The following is a 20,465-nucleotide window of genomic DNA, read 5'->3' as shown; positions in this document are numbered from 1 at the left end:
GTCTCCCGGCACCGCCAGGCCGGCCCCCGAAGCCAGCGGGCTCCGGGCGGCCGCACCCCGTCCCTACCTGCGCGCCGAGTGTCCCCGCTCCCACCTGCAGCGCGGCCACCGCGGACCCCACCTGACGGCGGCGGCGCGTCCGGGTTTATTGCCGGAAGTCGCTGCGGAAAGCCCCGCCCTCAATCCTGATTGGCCGAGGCGGGCCGCGTGACCGTGTTGCTACCCGGGTCGGGAGGCTAATGCGCGGGCATGCGCAGTGGGGCATCCTCCCGCTCTCCCCGCAGTGTAGTCCTTGCACCGAGCGGAGAGGCCGAACCCGCGCCGGGGCCTCCTCCCTCCTCCCGCCCAGCCAGCGCGGGGCACCGCGAGGGGAAGCGGAGCAGGGCCCGCGGTGTTCGCAGCAGCAGCACCTGATCCCGGTGGCGCCGGGACTGCGGCCAGAGGGCTCCCCACCTTGTCGGTTCCCACCCCAAGCCCCGAAACCCACGAGCAGCGCGTGCGACCCGAGATTCGCTTTCAGACCTGTGCACAGGTTTATTTTTTATACGTAGTTTGAGGCGCAAGGGCTGTGCACTTACAAGCAATTCAGGGTATTGTTCAGATCTTTCTAGAAGGTGGCCATCTCCCCGAGGAGAAGGAACCCCCGTCAGGCTGCAGGTGCGGGTCACAGTGGGCCGAGTCCAGCTGGAAGCAGGACCGCTGAGGCTGGGTCCGGAAAGCCTGCCCACGAGCCCTGTGAACGCACGGTCGCCTTATCCCGTCTGGCCTCATGTCCTCACCATGCAAATATTTAAAGCAGTGCTTGGTGCATGGTGAGCAGAGGTTGGTATCTGATCTTAGTACTTTTCTTTATCAAATGTGGTTTTGTATTTAGAACACACTGCAGGAAGCATATTTTTGAATATATTTTTATTGATTTCAGAGAGGAAGGGAGAGAGAGAGATAAAAACATCAATGATGAGAGAATCCTTGATCGGCTGCCTCCTGCACACCCCCTATCGGGGATCTAGCCTGCACCCTGAGCATGTGCCCTGACTGTGCTAGGGGCAGGGGCCTGGCAAAGAAGAATTACTGAGTGGGCTGAGGGGCAGGGACCATGGGAGAGAAAAATTGCTAATTATCTCGCTAGAAAAGCAATGTGTTACGACGGTGGCCGGGGTCCCTGGAAGATGCGGCTTTAGGCTGCACTGAATTTGTCTGTCTGGTGTTTGTCTTAGTGTTTGTTGTCTTGGTGTTTGTCAAAATGGGGCAGTCATCGTCTGCTTCTGTGTGCTCCCCGCTGCAATGTTTTCTTAAGAATTTTCAGGACTTCAAGAAGAGAGCAGGAAACTACGGATATGATCTTAATGCTTTTGATTTGCAGAGATTCTGTGAACAGGAGTGGCCCACTTTCCAGGTGGGATGGCCGGACGTAGGGACTTTTGATTTAACCACCGCTTTTCGGGTTCACCATATTGTCTATGGCCGGCTGGGTCACCCTGACCAAATTCCCTATATTCAAGTGTGGGTCGATATTTTGGCTGAAAAACCAAGGTGGTTAAAGAGTTGTCAGAATAAGAAAAAGAAATTGGGACAGAGACAGACAGTCCTCTTGGCTTCGGCCCAGAAGGGCAAAACTCCCCCTGTTCTGCAAAATACCAACTTCTGTGCATGGACCATGAAGTTTCAATTGCACTGTATATGCGCGCCCACACGTGGTATTTTGTGGAAGAGCCACACTCAAGGGGCCAAAGAGCCCCATGTGGCTCGAGAGCCACAGTTTGCCGAGCACGGCCCTAAGTAGGTAAGTCACGTGGATGCAATTAGAAAACAGATGAGGTTCCCTAGTTCTCCACGTCTTCCTAAGGCAGCGGTTCTCAACCTGTGGTTCGAGACCCCTTTGGTGGTCGAACGACCCTTTCACAGGGGTCGCCTAAGACCATCCTGCATATTAGATATTTACATTATGATTCATATCAGTAGCAACATGACAGTTATGAAGTAGAAACAAAAATAATTTTATGGTTGGGTCACAACGTGAGGAACTGTATTTAAAGGGCCAGAAGGTTGAGAACCACTGTCCTAGGGTCTCTTACAGGTACGGCCTCTTAGAAAGGAAAAGGGTGGATCCTCTTGCTGTGCTTCTCTGTAGCCCTGCCCAGGAGCCACCCTAATCCGAGCCACCCTAATCTGCAAAGTCCCAAGGCTCTGGGCAGACACCAACCCTGCCTTTGAGAGTTTTAGGAGGGGACGATGAACGGAAACGCCAGTTTTCCTGAATTGTGTCTACCTGATTTGTCAGGTTAGGTGGAAAATATGTTAAAGAGGCAGGATGGATTAGATTTACCTTGAGGGTGTCCATGCCATTCAGGTGGGTTCTTGGATTATGCGATTGAGATGACGTGACTGCAGAGATTACATGCCTTATGAGGTTATGTGGTTGATGCCGTCATATTATTGATGGGATTATCAGCTGCCTATAAAGAGTGCTGGGATCAGCCCTAACCTGTTTGGCTCAGTGGATAGAGCATCAGCCTGTGGACTCAAGGGTCCCAGGTTCGATTCCGATCAAGGGCATGGACCTTGGTTGCAGGCACATACCCAATAGGGAGTGTGCAGGAGGCAGCTGATCGATGTTTCTCTCTCATCGATGTTTCTAACTCTCTATCCCTCTCCCTTCCTCTCTGTAAGAAATCAATAAAATATATTTAATAATAATAAAAAAAGAGTGCTGGGATCAGACTGAGGGTCAGTGTGTGGAGGGAAGCAGCTCCAAGCTCCCAGGTGTGGAGACGGCACCTTCGTAAAGAATCGGCTTGTCTTTTCCATCCCTTGGGTTCTGGTAGGTACCGAAGGCTTTTCCCAGGAGAGCCAGTCTTCAGTCACCCTGTCACTGTGTTGCCATTGGAACGTGAGTGTTTAGGCTGATTTCAGGCGATTGATAGTTGGGAAGGTTAGGTGGTTGTGAACTTGGAGTTTCTCCGACACTGTAACTAACGGAATAGACAGAGGGAAGGGTGCTTAACCTTAAATTCTTGGCATGACTTTCTCCAGTGAGGCCAGTGCAGGAGACAGGAAATGTCTAAATAAAACAGGAAAATGTGGAGAGTGACAAGTTCTTGAAGTGGCATCCAGAGAGGGAAGAGGAAACCAAACCTCATCAGTGAGGATTCGGTGAGGAGCTGAAGACAAGTGGATATGGAGACTGAATGGGTGGGTCAAAGAGCTCTGTGTAGAGACAGGAGCAAAGGATGATTGTTTGCCTCCTGCACGCCCCCACCAGAGATTGAGCCTGCAGCCTGGGCATGTGGGCTGACCAGGAATCAACCGTGATCTGGTTCATAGGTCGTCGCTCAGCCACTGAGCCCCTCCAGGGGTGCCAGGACAATGCTCCTAAAAAGGAGAAGAGGCGCCAGGAGAGATTCGTGAGCCGTCCCCATGGTGTTTGTTTGAGCTGTTCTTGGCAATGGACACTGAGTCGTGGCCAAAATACATGGACGTCAAGCAGGAGCTGAGATGTTGCAGAGAAACAGAGGTCCCAGGGGAGCTCATAGTCCAACTCTGGTTCCAAGCAGAAGACAGAGACATATGCCTTAGGTGCTTTATGGGAAGAACTTGGTGGTATTAACAAGATGTATTCATGCTGAGATAACTGGTCACCTCAGCAAGTCAGAGTGAGGGCATGTGAGAAAACAGGAACTGCCTTTTCAGCTTTCATTTGATGGCAAGCTGAAGCATAAACTACCGAGAAAAATAAGTGAAAATGGAAGAGACAATCTATAATCATAAAAGAGTAATATGCTAATTAGAACAGACGCCCTTCCCCCTCTGGACGAGGCCGGGGCTGCAAGGGAAGCCCAGGTCCTGAGTGCCTGCTGACGGCCAGAGGGAGGGAAGCCCAGGTTCCAGGTGCCAGAGGGAAGTCAGTGCCGGCAGCCGGGGGATGGAAGGCCTGCTCTTGCACGAATTTCATGCATTGGGCCTCTAGTAATAAGAATGACTAGAAAAAGTAGGAGAGGTGGCTGGTAAACCAGATTTTGAACATATGTAACTGACAACAGTTTCCAAGAAAGGAAAGGGAGGTTGAACACGTCTAGTAGAAAGTTTCTTCTTTCAAAAGTGGTGGGAGGTTACCAATGCAGGGATGGTTGTCAACTTGCTGGCAGGGAGCTGAGGCATTCCTCAAAGGATCTAATTCGTCTGTGTAGTAGGAGGCAACCCCATCTGTATAAGAAAGCCACAGTAGGGGGCATGTGTGCTCAGCAAGTCCCGGGGAAGGCTTGAAATTAAGTACAGTATAGGACGGATGCACTGGAAAGGCTCTGGAGGCGAGTCTGCTTTGACCAGGATCAATACCCTAGTCATGAGCTCTGTCAGGCACAGCCCCTGAATTGAGAATGATCTGGGGTCACTGGCACATCGATGTGGTACATTGGTCAGAATGGCCATGAGGAGGCTAGGTCCCACTTCCTATGCATTGCAGTGAGTGGATGTGGATTGAATAGTCAGTAAAATATGAGGACTGTTGGGTTCGGGAAACTGATGGACTAGATTCCCAGGTGGTAGGGGCATCTGGGCATGTGGACCGGTGCATGTACCAGCTGAAAGTCGAGAAGGCTGTAGTTACAGAAAGGGGTCTCTGGTTACTGACCTGAGAGTAGACAATTTCTGGTAAAACCTAGGTGTGATGTGTAACCCTCAAGATAGTATGGTCATGTTTAGAAATTTGAGTTTCAAAAACAACTTAAACCCAAATTAAAATTCTAGCTGTGCCATCTTTGAGCCATGTTACTAAGGCTTTCTGAAAGCCTGATCACGTCTGTTAAATTTGTAAAAACCAAACCAGCAGGGCTTTCCTGAGGATCCATAAGGCCTACTTACATTACATACATCTGCAAGCAGAAGTCACGTTTAATTGTTGTTTCTTGCTGAAACCGTTTTGGCTCAGTGGATAGAGCGTCGGCCTGCAGACTGAAAGGTCCCAGGTTCGATTCCGGTCAAGGGCATGTACCTGGGTTGCGGGCACATCCCCAGTAGGGGGTGTGCAGGAGGCAGCTGATCGATGTTTCTCTCTCATCGATGTTTCTAACTCTCTATCTCTCTCCCTTCCTCTCTGTAAAAAAATCAATAAAATATATTTTTAAAAAAATAAAATAAAATTGTTGTTTCTCTGGAATCCAGGTAGAAGGGCAGGAGGTGAACTGCAGAACAGTGCATAGACCACACGTCCAGCCCAGAGATGGGGAATTGCCTCCGATCCCACATCTCGGGGGAAAAAGTCAGGAGAGCTCGAAGACTCAGCCTCATACAGAAACTGCCAATAGGCATTTATGACCACAGAAGAGACGGCGAAGACAACGACCAGGAGAGTGTGATCTGATGGACCTTGTCCCTGGAAACGCCATTCGGTGTCTGCCATGCATGCACCTGTTCCACGTGGCCCGCATAGACGAGTGGCTGATGAGCCGCACCACATGTCCCTGCTGCAGGTGGCTGGTGCTTGTAACACGGCCGTCCTAGGAGACGGACTGCGCCAGGAGCGCTGGTGTGATTTCCCGTGAAGCACCATCTTTAGAGACTTTCATCTTTTGCCACTGAGCCTAGCCAGGGATTAGAAATTAGGATGAGACATAAAGGTTTCCTTAAAAGATCTAGACGTATCTCTCTCCCTCTCTGTGAAAATCAAAAAGTCATTAAAAATACCGTCTTATTATTGTTCCTGTACCCAGGAATTGTGTGATGTTACAGAAGCTCTACATGTTTGTATGGTGTGTGTTAAAGATTAGGAATAAGATGTTTTCTAAATAAAAAAAATCTCAACCACCCAAATTCCTATCTCAAGTTGCTGGCATTTAGATCAACATTTCATTAAAGGGTATGTTTCCTGGCCCAGTCGGTGTGGCTCAGTGGTTGAGGGTCTACCTATGAACCAGGAGGTCATGGTTCAATTCCTGGTCAGGGCACATGCCTGGGTTGTGGTCTTGATCCCCAGTGGGGTGCCATGCAGGAGACAGATCAATGATTCTCATTGATGTTTCTCTCTCCCTTTCTGAAATCAATATATTCTTTTAAAAAGTATGTTTCCTAAAAGTGAACGGAAATAACAAACATGTATAAAGGAAGAATATTTTCAAATTATCCTTGAAAATGGCCTTGTTCTCCATTGTTTAATCAGATGTTTAACTTTTTGTTTGCTGAATCCAATCAAGATGAAGGCTGGGGATATCCCAGGGAAGGCACTATCAGTGGTTCTCAACCTTCTGGCCCTTTAAATAGTTCCTCATGTTGTGACCCAACCATAAAATTATTTTTGTTGCTACTTCATAACTGTAATGTTGCTGTTATGAATCGTAACGTAAATATCGGATATGCAGGATGGCCTTAGGCAACCCCTGTGAAAGGGTCGTTCAACCGCCAAAGGGGTCACGACCCACAGGTTGAGAACCGCTGTACTATGTTTAATGCTTGTGTGATTAGGGTGAGTCTATGAAATTCATCTGTGACTAGGTTTTCCCTTATGTTTCTTTATCCAAAAAAAGCTGGAGTGTGCAGACTTTGGGAGAAGAGACCAGAGAGCTCCTTCCCTGTGTATCAGAGTGTAGTTGGCCATGTTGTGCCATTTGGTGTCTGGTGAGTCCTCCTTTACACTAGAGGTCAGCTACTTCCACCCTACTGCCATTGTACAAGTCTTATCAATGCTGTTTTCTACCAAAACAGTAACTTAAAATATATAAACTCTATTAGTATCTACTTTTTATTTCCCATTAACTTCTCCAATTCTACAATCTGATGCAGGGGGCTTAAGGGGTAAATATGCACAATGGGTGTTGATCCGCCAAATTGAGAAAGTCATTGAACTGATCAATCATTTCATGAAATAGAATCTGATGTCACTTGGTTGACAACCCAATCTTTGCAGAGATAATGAGTCATTAGCAACATTCAGTCTTCTTACTCTTCACCATGGGCAAGGAGAGCCCCCCTGCTTTTTCCACTTTGCTTGGCAGCAGACAAGCCTGAGTCAGTAAGGGTGTGGCCAGAGAGGGGCCTCACCCCGAAATGAGCAGAAGCAGGGCGGGGCTTCAGCCTAGTAGATTAGGGCCTAGTAGGGTGGGACCCTGAAAGGTGTGGTCAGAATGAGTAGGCTTATGCCTCCTCTGACCTACTCCAGGCATTTCTGGGTCTGCCCCTCATTCCTCCCACGTTTGCCTTGGGATTGTTGCTTCAAAGTGGCTTTAGTTCTCCCCACTGGTGGAGAACTTAGCATCTTCAATTGACAAACTTACCAGGCTTTCTACCATAGATCTTTGTGACTCAGTCCCTAATCATTAGCCCCAGTCAGTGCCACAATCACTGATATCCACAGGTCCCTAACCTCGGAACCACTCACACCCTGGATTACCTGGCCCCTCCCGCTTCTAATCCTGGCAGGGACCACGGGCGAGACTCCACGGGTGCTCTAAGGGTGATGACTGTTGACTGATGCCTGGTAGACAATGCTTCTCACCTCACACACCCTCTGAAAGGTAATGACAACACACACTGAGCCAACACTTATCACACAACCCTTTCAACACAGGCAAACCTTAACACACAGTCTAAACGACGACATGTAAAACAACAATGTTCAATCACATGTGGACCTTCCATAGTGAACACTTTCACAGAGGCCATAAAGGCCTATACCCTCTAAGTCACACACACACTAAGGAAACACACCTCTATGTAGATCACGTAAGAACCACATGCCCCCTGAAAGCATTAAAGGAGAGCCTGGCTATGCCTATGTGAGCTTTGACACTGGGCTTCTCACACTTCAGCAATAAGGGAGAAATACGAGGCAGAGGAACAAAAGGTGTGATTTCCATCAGGGCCAGCAGTACCACATGGTAAAAGAGACAGGTCATGACAAAGGATCTACATGTGGTTGTCTGATACAATTGCATCCACAAAAAATTAGGGAAGTGCAGATAATTAAAGCAGGTTCCTATGAGAAACCATCAAGGTTTTAATGTGATTCCATGTTTTTCATCGTGGAGAATTTTTATGTCATTATTATCATCAAAATTCTTAAAAAAAAAATTAATCCTACCCACAAGATATTTTGCCATTGATTTTGAGGGAGAGCGGGAGAGAGAAGGAAAGACAAAGAGAAACATTGATGTGGGAGAAACACATGGATTGGTTGCCTCCTGCACAAACCCTGACCAGTGCCCCGGCAGGGGAGAAACCTGCAACTAAAGTGTGCCCTTGACTGGAATCGAACCCAGGACAAAGGGTCCACAGGCTGACACTCTCTCCACTGAGACTAAAGTGGCTAGGGTGTCAAAATTCTGATGTAAACATTTTATATGTAAAAACAGAGGTAAACCATTCTTTCATTTAAAATTTCAATACATATAACATTAATAATACAGTTAGAATATGGTTTTGTACCCTCTATATTTTAACTCACGTTTAATATTTTATAACTCACCCAAATACATGTGTTTATACCAGTGTAAGCAAACGAATTTAACCAACCTAATTTTTACCACCAATACTTGCATTTTTTCAGAACTAATCATTTTAGTTTGACCATATTATTTCTACCAAAATTGTGCATTCTACACTCCCAGAGTGCTTCACAATTGTGAATTTTATCTTACATTTTCAGGAAGAAGTCTTTGGTAAAATTCTGGATATTTTGCTGAATTGTTTGCTTAATGGTCCAATAATTTTAGCCAGTCTAAAATTTCTAATGTGAAATCCATCTAAAAGTTTATCCCCTTTCTCAGTGAGATAACCAGGGCTAAGCAATGAGAAGTCACTGAAGACTCCATCATTTGTTACACTGAGTATTCAATAATGTGAATCCTCACCTGCTTTACAAGTGCTGATTAATAAGTAACATCTTACCACTTTCCATAGAATTTTCCAGATTATCTGCTAATCTTAAAGAGGCTTTGCCCTCCTGCTATTGGATTTTTTCCATTTATTTCTTGTTTTAGCAGTTAACTGACAATACATTATTTTGTGCACACCAAGACTGGTGCTAAGTAGAATAGTGCACAATGATTACAGAGCTAGAATTTTTCTCCTCTGCAGTTTGCTAATTTGTGTAAAGGATAAATGATAAACAGAGGCATTCCTGCACTGATTACATACATAGACTTCCTCTGATCTGATTCGTCCATTCATTCATGGGTTAGATCCGTGGTTGGCAAACTGCGGCTCGTGAGCCACATGTGGCTCTTTGGCCCCTTGAGTGTGGCTCTTCCTAAGCCTTAGGAGTACCCTAATTAAGTTAATAACAATGTACCTACCTATATAGTTTAAGTTTAAAAAATTTGGCTCTCAAAAGAAATTTCAGTCGTTATACTTTTGATATTTGGCTCTGTTGACTAATGAGTTTGCCGACCACTGGGTTAGATAACTAAATCTTTTGTCTAGCTGAGAAACCCCAGATTCTGGTTCCTGCCTCATCACTCTTAAGGCAAAACACAGCAAGAAGCTTATAAAAGCACTTGCTCAGAGACCATCTCAGGCCACTAAGGGTCTGCTTCATGCCAGTTGGCTTCACCTTAATCAAGATAGTACTTATTCTCATCCCATCCCACCCTGTTCCTGTTTAGTCCCAGCTCATATCAAGTACTTGGGCTAATAGATTCCCATTCCAGAGTCTTAAGATCTCACTGATGTTTAGAAATGGGTTCTGGATCCTGATGTAGATCAACTTCCAGCCCAGACCTTGCTGGCATGGAGTATCATTCAAATTGCGTGGTGATGGCAGGAGCCAGGAAGGAACTCATGTGGTCTCCAGCTCTCAGACTGAGTCCTGACGGAGGACAGGAACCAGAGGTCAGGTCAGCCCCAGGTCAGACTCAGAGCCAGTCCAAGTCACTCAGTGATGCAGCTGATGGGGTACATCACAGTGCTCCGAAATCCCTGCCACCATGTGGGTGGTGACAGTGGCTCTAGCCAGCAGTGCCCCCTGGTCTAGGCAGGAGTCCAGATCCTGCTGTACTGAGGTCCTGCAGGCCCCCACCTCCTCACAACAGTTCCCCAGCCCTTGCCTCACTGCAGTCTCCCACTCTGCCAGCTCACCCCCTGCCACACTGCTGGCACCATGCCCCTCTAACTCCATCCACCAGGGCATTTTTTTTAAAATATATATTTTATTGATTTTTTACAGAGAGGAAGGGAGAGGGATAGAGAGTTAGAAACATCAATGAGAGAGAAACATCGATCAGCTGCCTCCTGCACACCTCCTACTGGAGAGGTGCCCGCAACCAAGGTACATGCCCTTGACCAGAATCGAACCTGGGACCCTTCAGTCTGCAGACCGACGCTCTAGTCACTGAGCCAAACCGGTTAGGGCAACCAGGGCATTTTTTAAAACAGAACTGTGTAATACAGATCCCAACACATTCGCTGCTTTAAGTTTTTCTCTAAGTCAGCCCACTGTGTACAGAGTTTGTCAAGTGGCTGCCATACATATGGATTCTCCCCATATTTATTTAACTTCAATTGAATGAAGTAAGGATGAATAAAGGCTCTTCCACATGGATTACAAACTGCTTTTCCCCCCAACATGTGAGCCCTTTAAGGGTGTTTAGAGTCTGAATCAACGGGTAGTGAATCTTCCACATTTATAACCTTTACAGTGTGAGTTTTCTCATGCTGTCTAAGGTTAAAATATTTACTGAAGGCTTTTTCACATAGATAACATTTGTATGGTTTCTCTCCAGTGTGAACTCTCTTATGCAGTCCAAAGTTATAGCTTCTGTTGAAGGCTTTCCCACATATATTGCATTGATATGGTTTCTCACCAGTGTGAGTCCTCTCATGTCGCCTAAGGACAGAAGAGTGATTGAAGGCTTTCCCACAGAGGTGACACTCATATGGCTTCTCTCCAGTGTGAGTTCTCGCATGTCGTTTAAGAACAGAAGAATCAGTGAAGGCTTTCCAACATATATGACACTCATATGGCTTCTCTCCAGTATGAGTTCTCTCATGTCGTTTCAGGACAGAAGAATCAGTAAAGGCTTTTCCACACAGATGACATTCATATGGTTTCTCTCCAGTGTGAGTTCTCTCATGTTTTCTAAGGTGAGAACAATGAGTAAAGGCCTTCCCACATAGATGGCATTCATGTGGTTTCTCTCCATTGTGAGTTCTCTCATGTTGTCTAAGGTAAGAAGGCTGACTGAATGTCTTCCCACATAGATGACATTCATATGGTTTCTCTCCAAAGTGAGTTCTTTCATGTTTTGTAAGATCAGAATACTGAGTAAAGGCCTTCCCACATAGATGGCATTCATGTGGTTTCTTTCGAGTGTGAATCATCTCATGTCGGCTAAGGTTATAACTTTTACTGAAGGCTTTCCCACACAGATGACATCCATATGGTTTCTCTCCAAAGTGAATTCTTTCATGTTTTCTTAGGTCAGAACAATGAGTGAAGGCCTTTCCACATAGATGACATCCATGTGGTTTCACTCCAGTGTGAATAATCTCATGTCGTCTACAGTTAGAACTGTTACCAAAGGATTTCCCACATACATGACATTCAAATGACTTCTCTCCAATTTGAGTATTACTGTGTTGTCTAACGGCTGAGAGTTGAATCAAAGCATTCCCACGTTGACATTCAAACAATTTATTTCTAGCATCAATTTGTTTATGTTGGTTAAAGTAATTGATCACTTTTCTAAATTCTTGTATGATATGGGCTTTCTTTCCCATGTGAGGTATCATGCACCGAGTCAATGTTAAGATTTCAGTCCACTTTTCTCCCAAATCATTACATTCAAAAGGCTCTTCTTGAGTGTAAAATCTCTGCTTTTTGAAAGGAAATGAGACTGTTAAAGGTTTATCCATATTTATTCATTCCTTCATTCATTTCTCTACGTATAAATTTTAGAGTAATCATTCAGTGATACCAGTAGACTCCATTCAAAATTGTTCCTATTAGTTATATAACCACGTGCATAAAGATTTTCTTTTGTGGCATCCCAACTGCAGAGATATCTGATTAATTTTTATATATTCTGCTTCAAAGACTGAGTATATGAGCCAGGATTATACAATTGTCTCTCTCTTTTTTAATCCTCACCCGAGAATATTTTTCCATTGATTTTTAGAAAGAGTGGAAGAGAGAAGGAAAAGACAGAGAGAAATGTTGATGTCAGAGAAACACATCAATTGGTTGCCTCCTGACCAAGCCAGGGAGGAGCCTGAAACTGAGGTACGTGCCCATGACTGGAATAGAACCCAGGACCCTTGGTTGGTCCACAGACCAACGCTCTACCCACTGAGCAAAACTGGCTAGGGCACAATTGTCTCTTTATAAGACCTCAGGTTATGGTTTTGACTCAGTTTAAGTTCTTCCCTAAAACCCAACTAACAAAACGTTCTGCTGTGAGAGCCCTTGATCCCAACTTTAATTATTTAGGTAATTAAGCCAAATTCATAACTTATTTAATTTCCAGTTCTTTATTTGGAAGAACAGGTTTACACCGATAAAGCTTACCACTGCACTGATCAGGGATGTGTCCTTCTTGTGAAAATGTTGAGTGGATAATATTTCTTGTTTTTTAAAATCATCTCTCCTTTCTGAAATGACGGGGGTGGAGGGAGGAGGGAGAATTATTAGGGAGATTAAAGTGTTGAAGAGACCCACAGCCCATTTGTTTTAAATATTAACACATAAATGGGAAAGCACATCAAAGTAAGGAATACTCTAAGGAAAAACACATTACAGACATCAACTGACATTTTCTGGACTAAAATATGAGAAAAATAAAATGAACATGGCAAGTTGGGGAGGAAAAGAGAGGGACATATTCATAGAATAGGTCCATGAAAAGGGACATTTTGTGAATTAAAAAAACACATAAACACATCACTTTTATTGATAAGTCAGACACAATGGACGGTTTCACAAAATAAGACAGTCCCAAGACAATGGAATATAAAATGACAGCAGACAAGACAATACTATTCCCCTTATTCTCGTCCTCAGCACTATATCCTCCAACCTTCTCACAGTCCTTATCAAGAGTCCTTATCAAGGATAGCCACGTCCTCATGGGCCTCAGAAAACTCTCCTTCCTCCACTTCATGACCCACATGCCAGTGAACACAAGGCATGCTTGGCATACAACAGGCCAAACTGTGGTCCAGGAGAGCCCACGTCTCAGCAACGGCTATGGTGTTTTGTGGCATTGCTCAGCATGCACGTATCTCACTGAATTTTGGCCAGATTCCCACCAGGTATCACAGTGGTAGGTTGCTAATTAATGCAACCTCAGAAACCAGTGGGGCAGCAATCCACAGAGGTGAGGGTATGCTTGGTCTTGATGGTGGGAATGGCAGCACTAACATCTTTGGGAACTACGTCACCAAATCAGAAAAGGCAGTAAGCCTGGCATTTACCAAGGAAGGGTCAGATTTCACCATCTGGTTGGCTGGCTCAAAGCACACATTGGTGATCTCCACTGCAGTAAGCTGCTCATAGCAGGCTTTCTCAGCAGAGACGACAGGGGCCTATGTGGCCAGAGGAAAGAGGTTTGGGGTTGTGGCACCAGGTCTGTCTGGAATTCTGTAAGATCAACTTTCAATGCCTCCTCAAACTCAAGGGAAGCCATGATGGAAGACACAATCTGGCTAATAAGGTGGTTAAGGTTAGTGTCGGTTGGGCGCACAATATCAAGGTTTCTCCCATAGATATCATAGATGGCCTTGCTGTCAACCATGAAGGCACAATCAGAGTGCTCCAGGGTGGTGGGGGTGCTGAGATGGAGTTATAGGGCTCAACTCCAGCTACGGAGATCTGGGGGGGAGAGGGGATGTAAATAGAGAACTCCTCTAAGTACATGAATATAACGTTCCCTAAAGTTAAAGATAATGAGAGACACTTGAAGAGAAGTTGCTACCTGCGAAATATAATGACCTCTCAAGAATTTGTCCCCTACGTTTTACAAAACATCACTAACCTCAGATATCTCCACTAGTCATCCTTAGGGCCCACTTACTTACTGACAAGGCTCTTTCTCTTCCTGAAGCACAGCCTCTGGTGCTCACCTGGACTTGGGCCTTGCAGAACACCAATCCCTTCTCTTGAAAGTGGCTCTCCCTCCTTGAAATGGGAAATCACGTATGATTTGTAGAGCTGACTGCCTGTTTGTATGTAAATGATACATGGATTTTGAGTTCTGTGCTCAAAACAGGGTCAACTAAATGAGAAAAGCAAGATAACCTCTGAAAATCAGCCCAGGAAAGAGTATACTGAAAGTAACATGCGTAGTCAGCCAATGACATCTCTTAAACTTGTCCCAGGAGATATTAAAGACATATCATTGCTGATGCCCATGCCCAAGTTCAAAGACAGATTGTAGAATCATGAATATTTTCATTCAGTGAGAAAATATAAGTTTTCACAGTGCTTGACTATTATGGCCAAATACAACTTCTACCAGAAAAAAAATCTAAGTTCTATGTGGAAAACAGTGTCTTGTTATTTTTAATACTTTGTTCTGATCTAACAGTACCTGCAGCAAAATAAACATTTATATATTTTAAATAATACATTTACTTACACATTCAGAAACAGTGAGTTTCTGCCCTGGCCAGTTTTCTCAGTGGTTGGTGCACTGGCCCTCAGACCAAAGGATTCCAGGTCAAGGGCATGTACCTCAGCTGCAGATTCAATCCCAGGCCCTGATTGGGGCACGTGAGAGAGGCAACCAATCGACATTCTCTCTCACATTGATGTGAGACTCATTTGCCATTTAATGAGTCTCTCTCTCCCCTCCCCTCCCTCCATCCCCTTCTACTACCTCTAAAAATCAATGGGAAAAATATCCTCTGGTGAGTATTTAAAAAATAAATGTGAGTTCCCACCACTGTGTGAGAGTTGGATATTGAGTAGCAAGGGAGACATGAAATTATGTCAGGAAGATTATATTCTACTGGGATTACAAGCTGAATAAAAGTAAAAAGTAAAGAAAATTACTGACCGTAAGGTAGTTGGAAAACTTATGAAAGGATCAAGACAAAGTTTGGAATAAGAAATGGGAAAGCTTTTTGATATACGTGTAGACTGAATAAATACATACATGCACAGTACATATGAAGAGACTCACCAATCGAGACCAGATGACTGATGCTCTCCAGCATCACCTCTGTGAACAGTTTTCTCTGGGGTGTGTCCAGTAGGGCCCACTCTTCCTGGGTGAAATCTACAGCTACATCCTCGAAGGACACTGCTTCCTAAAACATCAGGGACATTGCTTCAGACGGTGCCAGGACTGCCAATCGCTAGGGGAGGATGGTCCCTGTAGGTCACGGCACTAAGAAAGTGGCAGCTGAGCGTATAGAAAGTTCAAACAGTATTTTGGGTCCAGCCACATCATTCTCATTGCCGACCTGGACATCTGACTTTCAGATATACCCACAGTAAATATATAAAACTTCACTGTAAAGAAGTATAACATGAGGTGTGGTGTAATATAACCTGGAGATATACCAGTAAACTTGTAATTATGACTCCAAGTGATGATTACAAAATCTGCACTTGGAAATTTATAATTAAAACACTTCTCCAATTTCAAGGAAACCTACAAACTCATCAGAAGGATGCAGTGTCCACTATCTGCCCCTTTTTACCATGACTACGTGCAGATTATTCTCCTTTATCAGCTCCGTTTGATCACCAATGAACTGGTGTAATGGTAGTTATAATTTCTTTTTAAGATCCAATGAGCATGTGTAAAGTGGTAACTATGTAGCAAACAACATTAAAAACAAGCTCCATGTTTATTATTCAGTGAATGATAGAGTAAACTGAAGCAATGCCCAGAATTCTGCAGAACTGTACAGAATTCATACAGGACTTGGGATCAGCAGGCGCACCGTTGTCTCCACACAGCTCAGGTGCTGGTGACACAGCCTAAAGATAACGGCTCAGCAGCACCAGCCAGAGACCCTGAGACGTCTGTGCTGAAGGCCAGGAGTATCCTGAATCTTCCTATGGTCCGAGGCCCCCGTTTCTCAATTTTTCTGGGACCTCCAATTACCCGCTGTCATCGCCTCTTTTGTTTCTCCATCTTGTCTCTCTACTAAAGTTTACCTGAAACCACTTGATTATTCTGGGCTCTTCATCAAAAATTTCCACGGGGCTCTAAGTTTCACTCTACCTTCTATGTTCCTCCTCCTGAATCACAACCCCAATTAAGGAAACAATACCCCCTATGCATTGCCTCCACTTAACCAAATTTGAAGAAAGGGAAAATTACAAGAAGAAAATTCATAACTTGAGACATGGGCAATAATGAGAATTTTGGTTTTCCTTTTTAGATTTCAAAAGCGCAAACATATTCTATAAAAATTGAAAGAGGGTTGAGATTGGAAAAAATAAATGACTGACTGCTCATTGCCTTTTTTGGCATAACCGTTATTTATCTTCCTTCAATACTAATCAGTACGCCCGTCAGCACCTGTAACCGTGGACTGGCCAAACTCACCTGTGGAAACATCTGCTGCCCTTTCTGGCTATAAGGTTTTGCTCCTTCCTCACCTGTATTCACTTCAATATCGTAAGGCCATTACAGTTAATCATAAAGGGTGTCCCAAAATTCACGCAAGAAGTAATTTTGATAGAAAACACAGGTTTATAATTAAAAATTGTAAATTTTTTATTGATTCATAAAGTATACAGTATAGGGTTATGTATGGAATAGTGTATCGGGTAAATGGCCTCCAAGGCTTTGCTGGCACATACGCACTCTTTTGTTGAAATTTTCCATGACCGTTTTACATAAATGTGGCTGAATTTCGATGAGGCTCATTTTCATCTTAATGGCTTGGTTAATCGACAAAATTGTCGCATTTGGGGTTCAGAAAATCCACGAGTGATTGTTGAGAAACAAATGCATCCACAACGTGTCACTGGTACGGATTTTGGGCTGGAGGCACCGTCGGACCATTCTTCTTTGAAAATTCGGCTGCTCAGGCAATAACAAGAGTGCGTATGTGCCAGTAAAGCCGTGGAGGCCATTTACCCAATATGCTATTCCATACATAACCCTATACTATATACTTTATGAATCAATAAAAAAATTCACAATTTTTAATTATTAATCTGTGCTTTCCATCAAAATTACTTTTTGCGTGAATTTTGGGACACCCTTTATGATTAATGTGTAACATTTTTTGCTAACCAAGCCATGAATTCGATGAGAAAGTGAAACTTTTCTCATCTCTCCTATAAATGCACAGCATTACTAGAGGCTGGGATATCGTAGTATAATGATGGGAAAGAGATTGCCAGTTAATGCGTCCTTGACCCAACATGAACATTCCAGAGTACCGGGGAAAATTAACTGAAGCTCAGATCTGTGAAAAGTCTCGCGTGTACTCACAACATCCATGCTTGTAAGAGAAATATATCCACTTCCTGGCAATGGAGATGCATGTCAGTAGAAACAGTAATTCCCAACTCACCTGTGACGCCATTGTCACTAGCTCAGCTGTCAACTGTCTTCTGGGTTTTCACTGACACACAGTCCAAGCACCAGGAGGCAAAGCTGTGGGAGGAGAAAGAAGCCATGAAACTTCTTTATCTACAATTTCTAGACCCAACTGTCACGAAGCCCCAATGCTTCACGTGGAAGTAGCCGCCGGCCCAACCAGCAGAAACAGCAGTGTTTGCTGAGAGAACAGTGGGAGAGCTCTCCTCTACCAGGTCAAAAGAAGACCCCAACACCTTCACTTTAGAGAGGAGTGTGGTAAGGGAATTAATCCAGGGTGTTCAGAATTTTCCAATTCCCTCTTGAGGCCAAAACACAGAGATCCCCGACTCATGCCACAGGTGTCCCCATCTCCAGTAACAACTGGGAAATTTCTCAGGCTTAATTATTCTTAGTTTGCGCACAGCAATATTTCTCCAACTCTAACCTGCCTTTTGGTGCCTCAGTCCATTCCTACTTCCTGTCCTTGGCCCTCCAGATACTGTTGTCCTGAATCATTTTGTCCTCTCCAAGTGAGGTTTCCAGAAATATCAATCCTTCAACACTGACTTTTAGATTTGTTCTGCAGGAATTTGGTTATGCACCAAGACAATTACGATTACATTTTATGATAGTGTTCATTAATTCATTGATGGGTTGACTTATTCCATTTAGTGGAGCCAATGGAATCTACTTTGAAATTTACCCCTGAAGATCCCCTGCATCAGATAATAGCGTTAGGGCGTGGGTTACATAACTACTATCATGATCGACGATCCTCACAGGGCAGTAGCCTTAGGAAATATAGAGTGAAAGCATTCTAATAGGAAATTCTGTTGTTCCATCTGATATTTTAGAAAAGTGGAAGCTGAACTCCTGCCCTTTGCCAGTCATATTAGCTGCAATTTTCCTTCATCTCATTATTTCAGTGTGCCTGAGACAGCATTTATAAAATATAAACCCTCCCCTAAAACAGCAATAATTCTGTGTATTTCATAAACAAGTGATGATAATGAGTCATAACAGAAGTAGGTGTAACTCACCCATTTGTAACTTGTAACAGTAAAGCTTCATTACATGTGATCCTGTGTAAAGAGATAGACATACATTTGCTTATTTGTTCTTCAATGTAATCCTGCTGATTATGGTTTATTTATAAAGTTAATAAATGACATGATCAGAAGCTCAGAAAACTTTAGTAATGTGACAAAAATCACACACATACTAGCATATACAATGCATATAAGCATATGTTAGAAAGGGACACATATAATTTGCATTTGCTTCCACTTGTCTTTTAAGCAGAGATTCCTTAAGGGTTATACAGCACATCTGGAATAGTACCTTCAACATTAAAATCCAGAGGCCCATGCCTTCTGAGTGGCTCAGTTGGTTGGAACATTGTCCCGTATACCATAAAAAATTTTGAGTTCAATTCCTGCTCAGGGCATATACATGGGTTTCAGGTTCGATCCCCAGTTGGGGTGCATACAGTAGGCAATCCATCAATGTTTCTCTCTCTCTCTTTCTCCCAATTCCCCTCTCTCTAAAAGTCAATAAACACATATCTTTGGGTGAGAATTAAAAAAGAAAATTCAGAGGACCCATACTATTTTTGCAATGCATTCTCCTTTTTGCTCTTTCACCAAAACTTACTCCCCATGCCGATATTCTGTACCACACAGGAACCACTGCACTGCCCCAATTCCCACACTTCAGCCTCCACTCTCCTTTTCTACTGCCCAGTGTAACTCGGCTACCTGTTTCAACAGGTCTTCCGTAAGACCACCATCATTTCCTATTCCTGCTGACCGTTTGCCACAGCTGTGGAAGAATACTCCCACACAGGCATCTCCAAATAGTGCCTTTTCCAGGGCTGCCTGACAGCAGGAGTCACCTCTCATACTGGCTTCAGAATGGCATGTCTTGGTTAGTTGACCGATCTTCCATGCTCCCAAAACATTGCTAATGCTCTCCATGCCTTTAATTTCACACATTCTCACCCTCCCCTCACTTTCAACAGATGAGGTATTTCCTACCAAGTGGATATAGTATATAAGTCGACAAATTACCTGGGTTTAACACCATAAGATGTACAAATTTTCCTGCATTTATACCCTTTAGTTACTCCTTCTCTCCTATTACACTGAAGAACCATCTAGACTCCAATGGAACCATTTGTCTTCTGTTTTGTCAGGAACCTTGTATTATTTACTAAAATGTTTATTTCCTTTACAAGCGACTTCCCCCTCTTGTCACAGTGCATCTCCCCCCCCCCCCCCCATCATTTAAACCTATCAAATCTCTTGCATCTTCAAACTAAAACCTCCTCTGAACTGATTTCCTCTTATGGTCCTTCTCTACTGTTCCCGCCTTTACAATCAAATCAAAAGCTGAAGGTGTGGTTGCCTTAAGCTCATACCCCACCACCAGTTGGCTAACTAACATCACCACCAATAACATCGGCATAAATAAATGCAACATACATGCCTCAGGCTTTTACTGGGAACCAAATAACAAGTGTAATATGACTTGTTTTGAGTTTACTTTTCCCTAGGTTTCCCTAACACGTCAGCCTACGAATGGCCTGAAACTAATATACTCATCTCAACTCCGCATCACTTGAGAAGGACTCAAACAATATTGCAGGAAGATTACAAGGCTCCACGCTAATCCTTCATCCCTTCCCACTGATGCACGCTTTTACCTAGTTTCTTCCATTACTTTTTCCAAACTAAAGCGACCAAGCTCATGCCTGAGGTCCATCTCTGCACTCCCACCTCCACTTTCAAGCTAACATGCACTTTAATAGAAATATGTCTCAGGATATTATCTCCCCTAAGTATCACTCTCTCTATCTAGTCCACATTCCTTTCAATGTCTCTCCCAGACATCTAAAGTCTGAAATGTTGTATACTCAGAACATCACAAACACTATTAAGTATTGCTATCATTTCTACACTGTTCACAATTATCGCTATCCGCAATATTGAA

General features: G+C 44.1%; 2 protein-coding genes and 1 long non-coding RNA gene across 11 annotated transcripts in view; 1 reads left to right on the top strand and 2 right to left on the bottom strand.

The window, feature by feature from the left end:
- Positions 1-174, bottom strand: part of FBXO25 (F-box protein 25) — a 30,509-nt gene extending 30,335 nt beyond the window's left edge. The window contains exon 1 of the mRNA XM_023746217.1: positions 68-174. The gene's annotated coding sequence lies outside the window, so the exon portion shown is untranslated. The remainder of the gene's footprint in view (positions 1-67) is intronic.
- An 899-nt stretch (positions 175-1,073) lies between these two features.
- LOC106694796 lies at positions 1,074-5,808 on the top strand. Its single transcript, XR_001345861.2, has 2 exons — positions 1,074-1,396; positions 5,161-5,808. It is a non-coding gene; the product is annotated as an uncharacterized LOC106694796 (long non-coding RNA).
- The window catches only part of ZNF596 (zinc finger protein 596), a 21,160-nt gene continuing 3,404 nt past the window's right edge, over positions 2,710-20,465 (bottom strand). For 2 of the 9 annotated variants that reach the window (XM_023746224.1, XM_023746223.1), the window contains exons 2-7: positions 18,515-18,556; positions 17,467-17,549; positions 15,108-15,234; positions 14,002-14,142; positions 12,494-12,576; positions 10,204-11,802 (exon numbers count right to left, since the gene is read on the bottom strand). In XM_023746224.1, the coding sequence (XP_023601992.1) occupies positions 10,564-11,802; positions 12,494-12,576; positions 14,002-14,142; positions 15,108-15,234; positions 17,467-17,478 (1,602 nt within the window). In that variant the 5' untranslated portion in view covers positions 17,479-17,549; positions 18,515-18,556 and the 3' untranslated portion in view covers positions 10,204-10,563. Of the gene's footprint in view, positions 2,973-10,203; positions 11,803-12,493; positions 12,577-14,001; positions 14,143-15,107; positions 15,283-17,466; positions 17,550-18,514; positions 18,557-20,465 lie in introns of those variants that run through there. The other 7 variants (XM_023746229.1, XM_023746226.1, XM_023746227.1 and 4 more) reach the window with 7 other exon arrangements.

This window comes from Myotis lucifugus, unplaced genomic scaffold, assembly GCF_000147115.1.
Source record: "Myotis lucifugus unplaced genomic scaffold, Myoluc2.0 scaffold_636, whole genome shotgun sequence".
Lineage (NCBI taxonomy): Eukaryota > Metazoa > Chordata > Mammalia > Chiroptera > Vespertilionidae > Myotis > Myotis lucifugus.
Note: the sequence above shows the minus strand (reverse complement) of the source record. Positions and strands in the feature narration are given on the sequence as shown.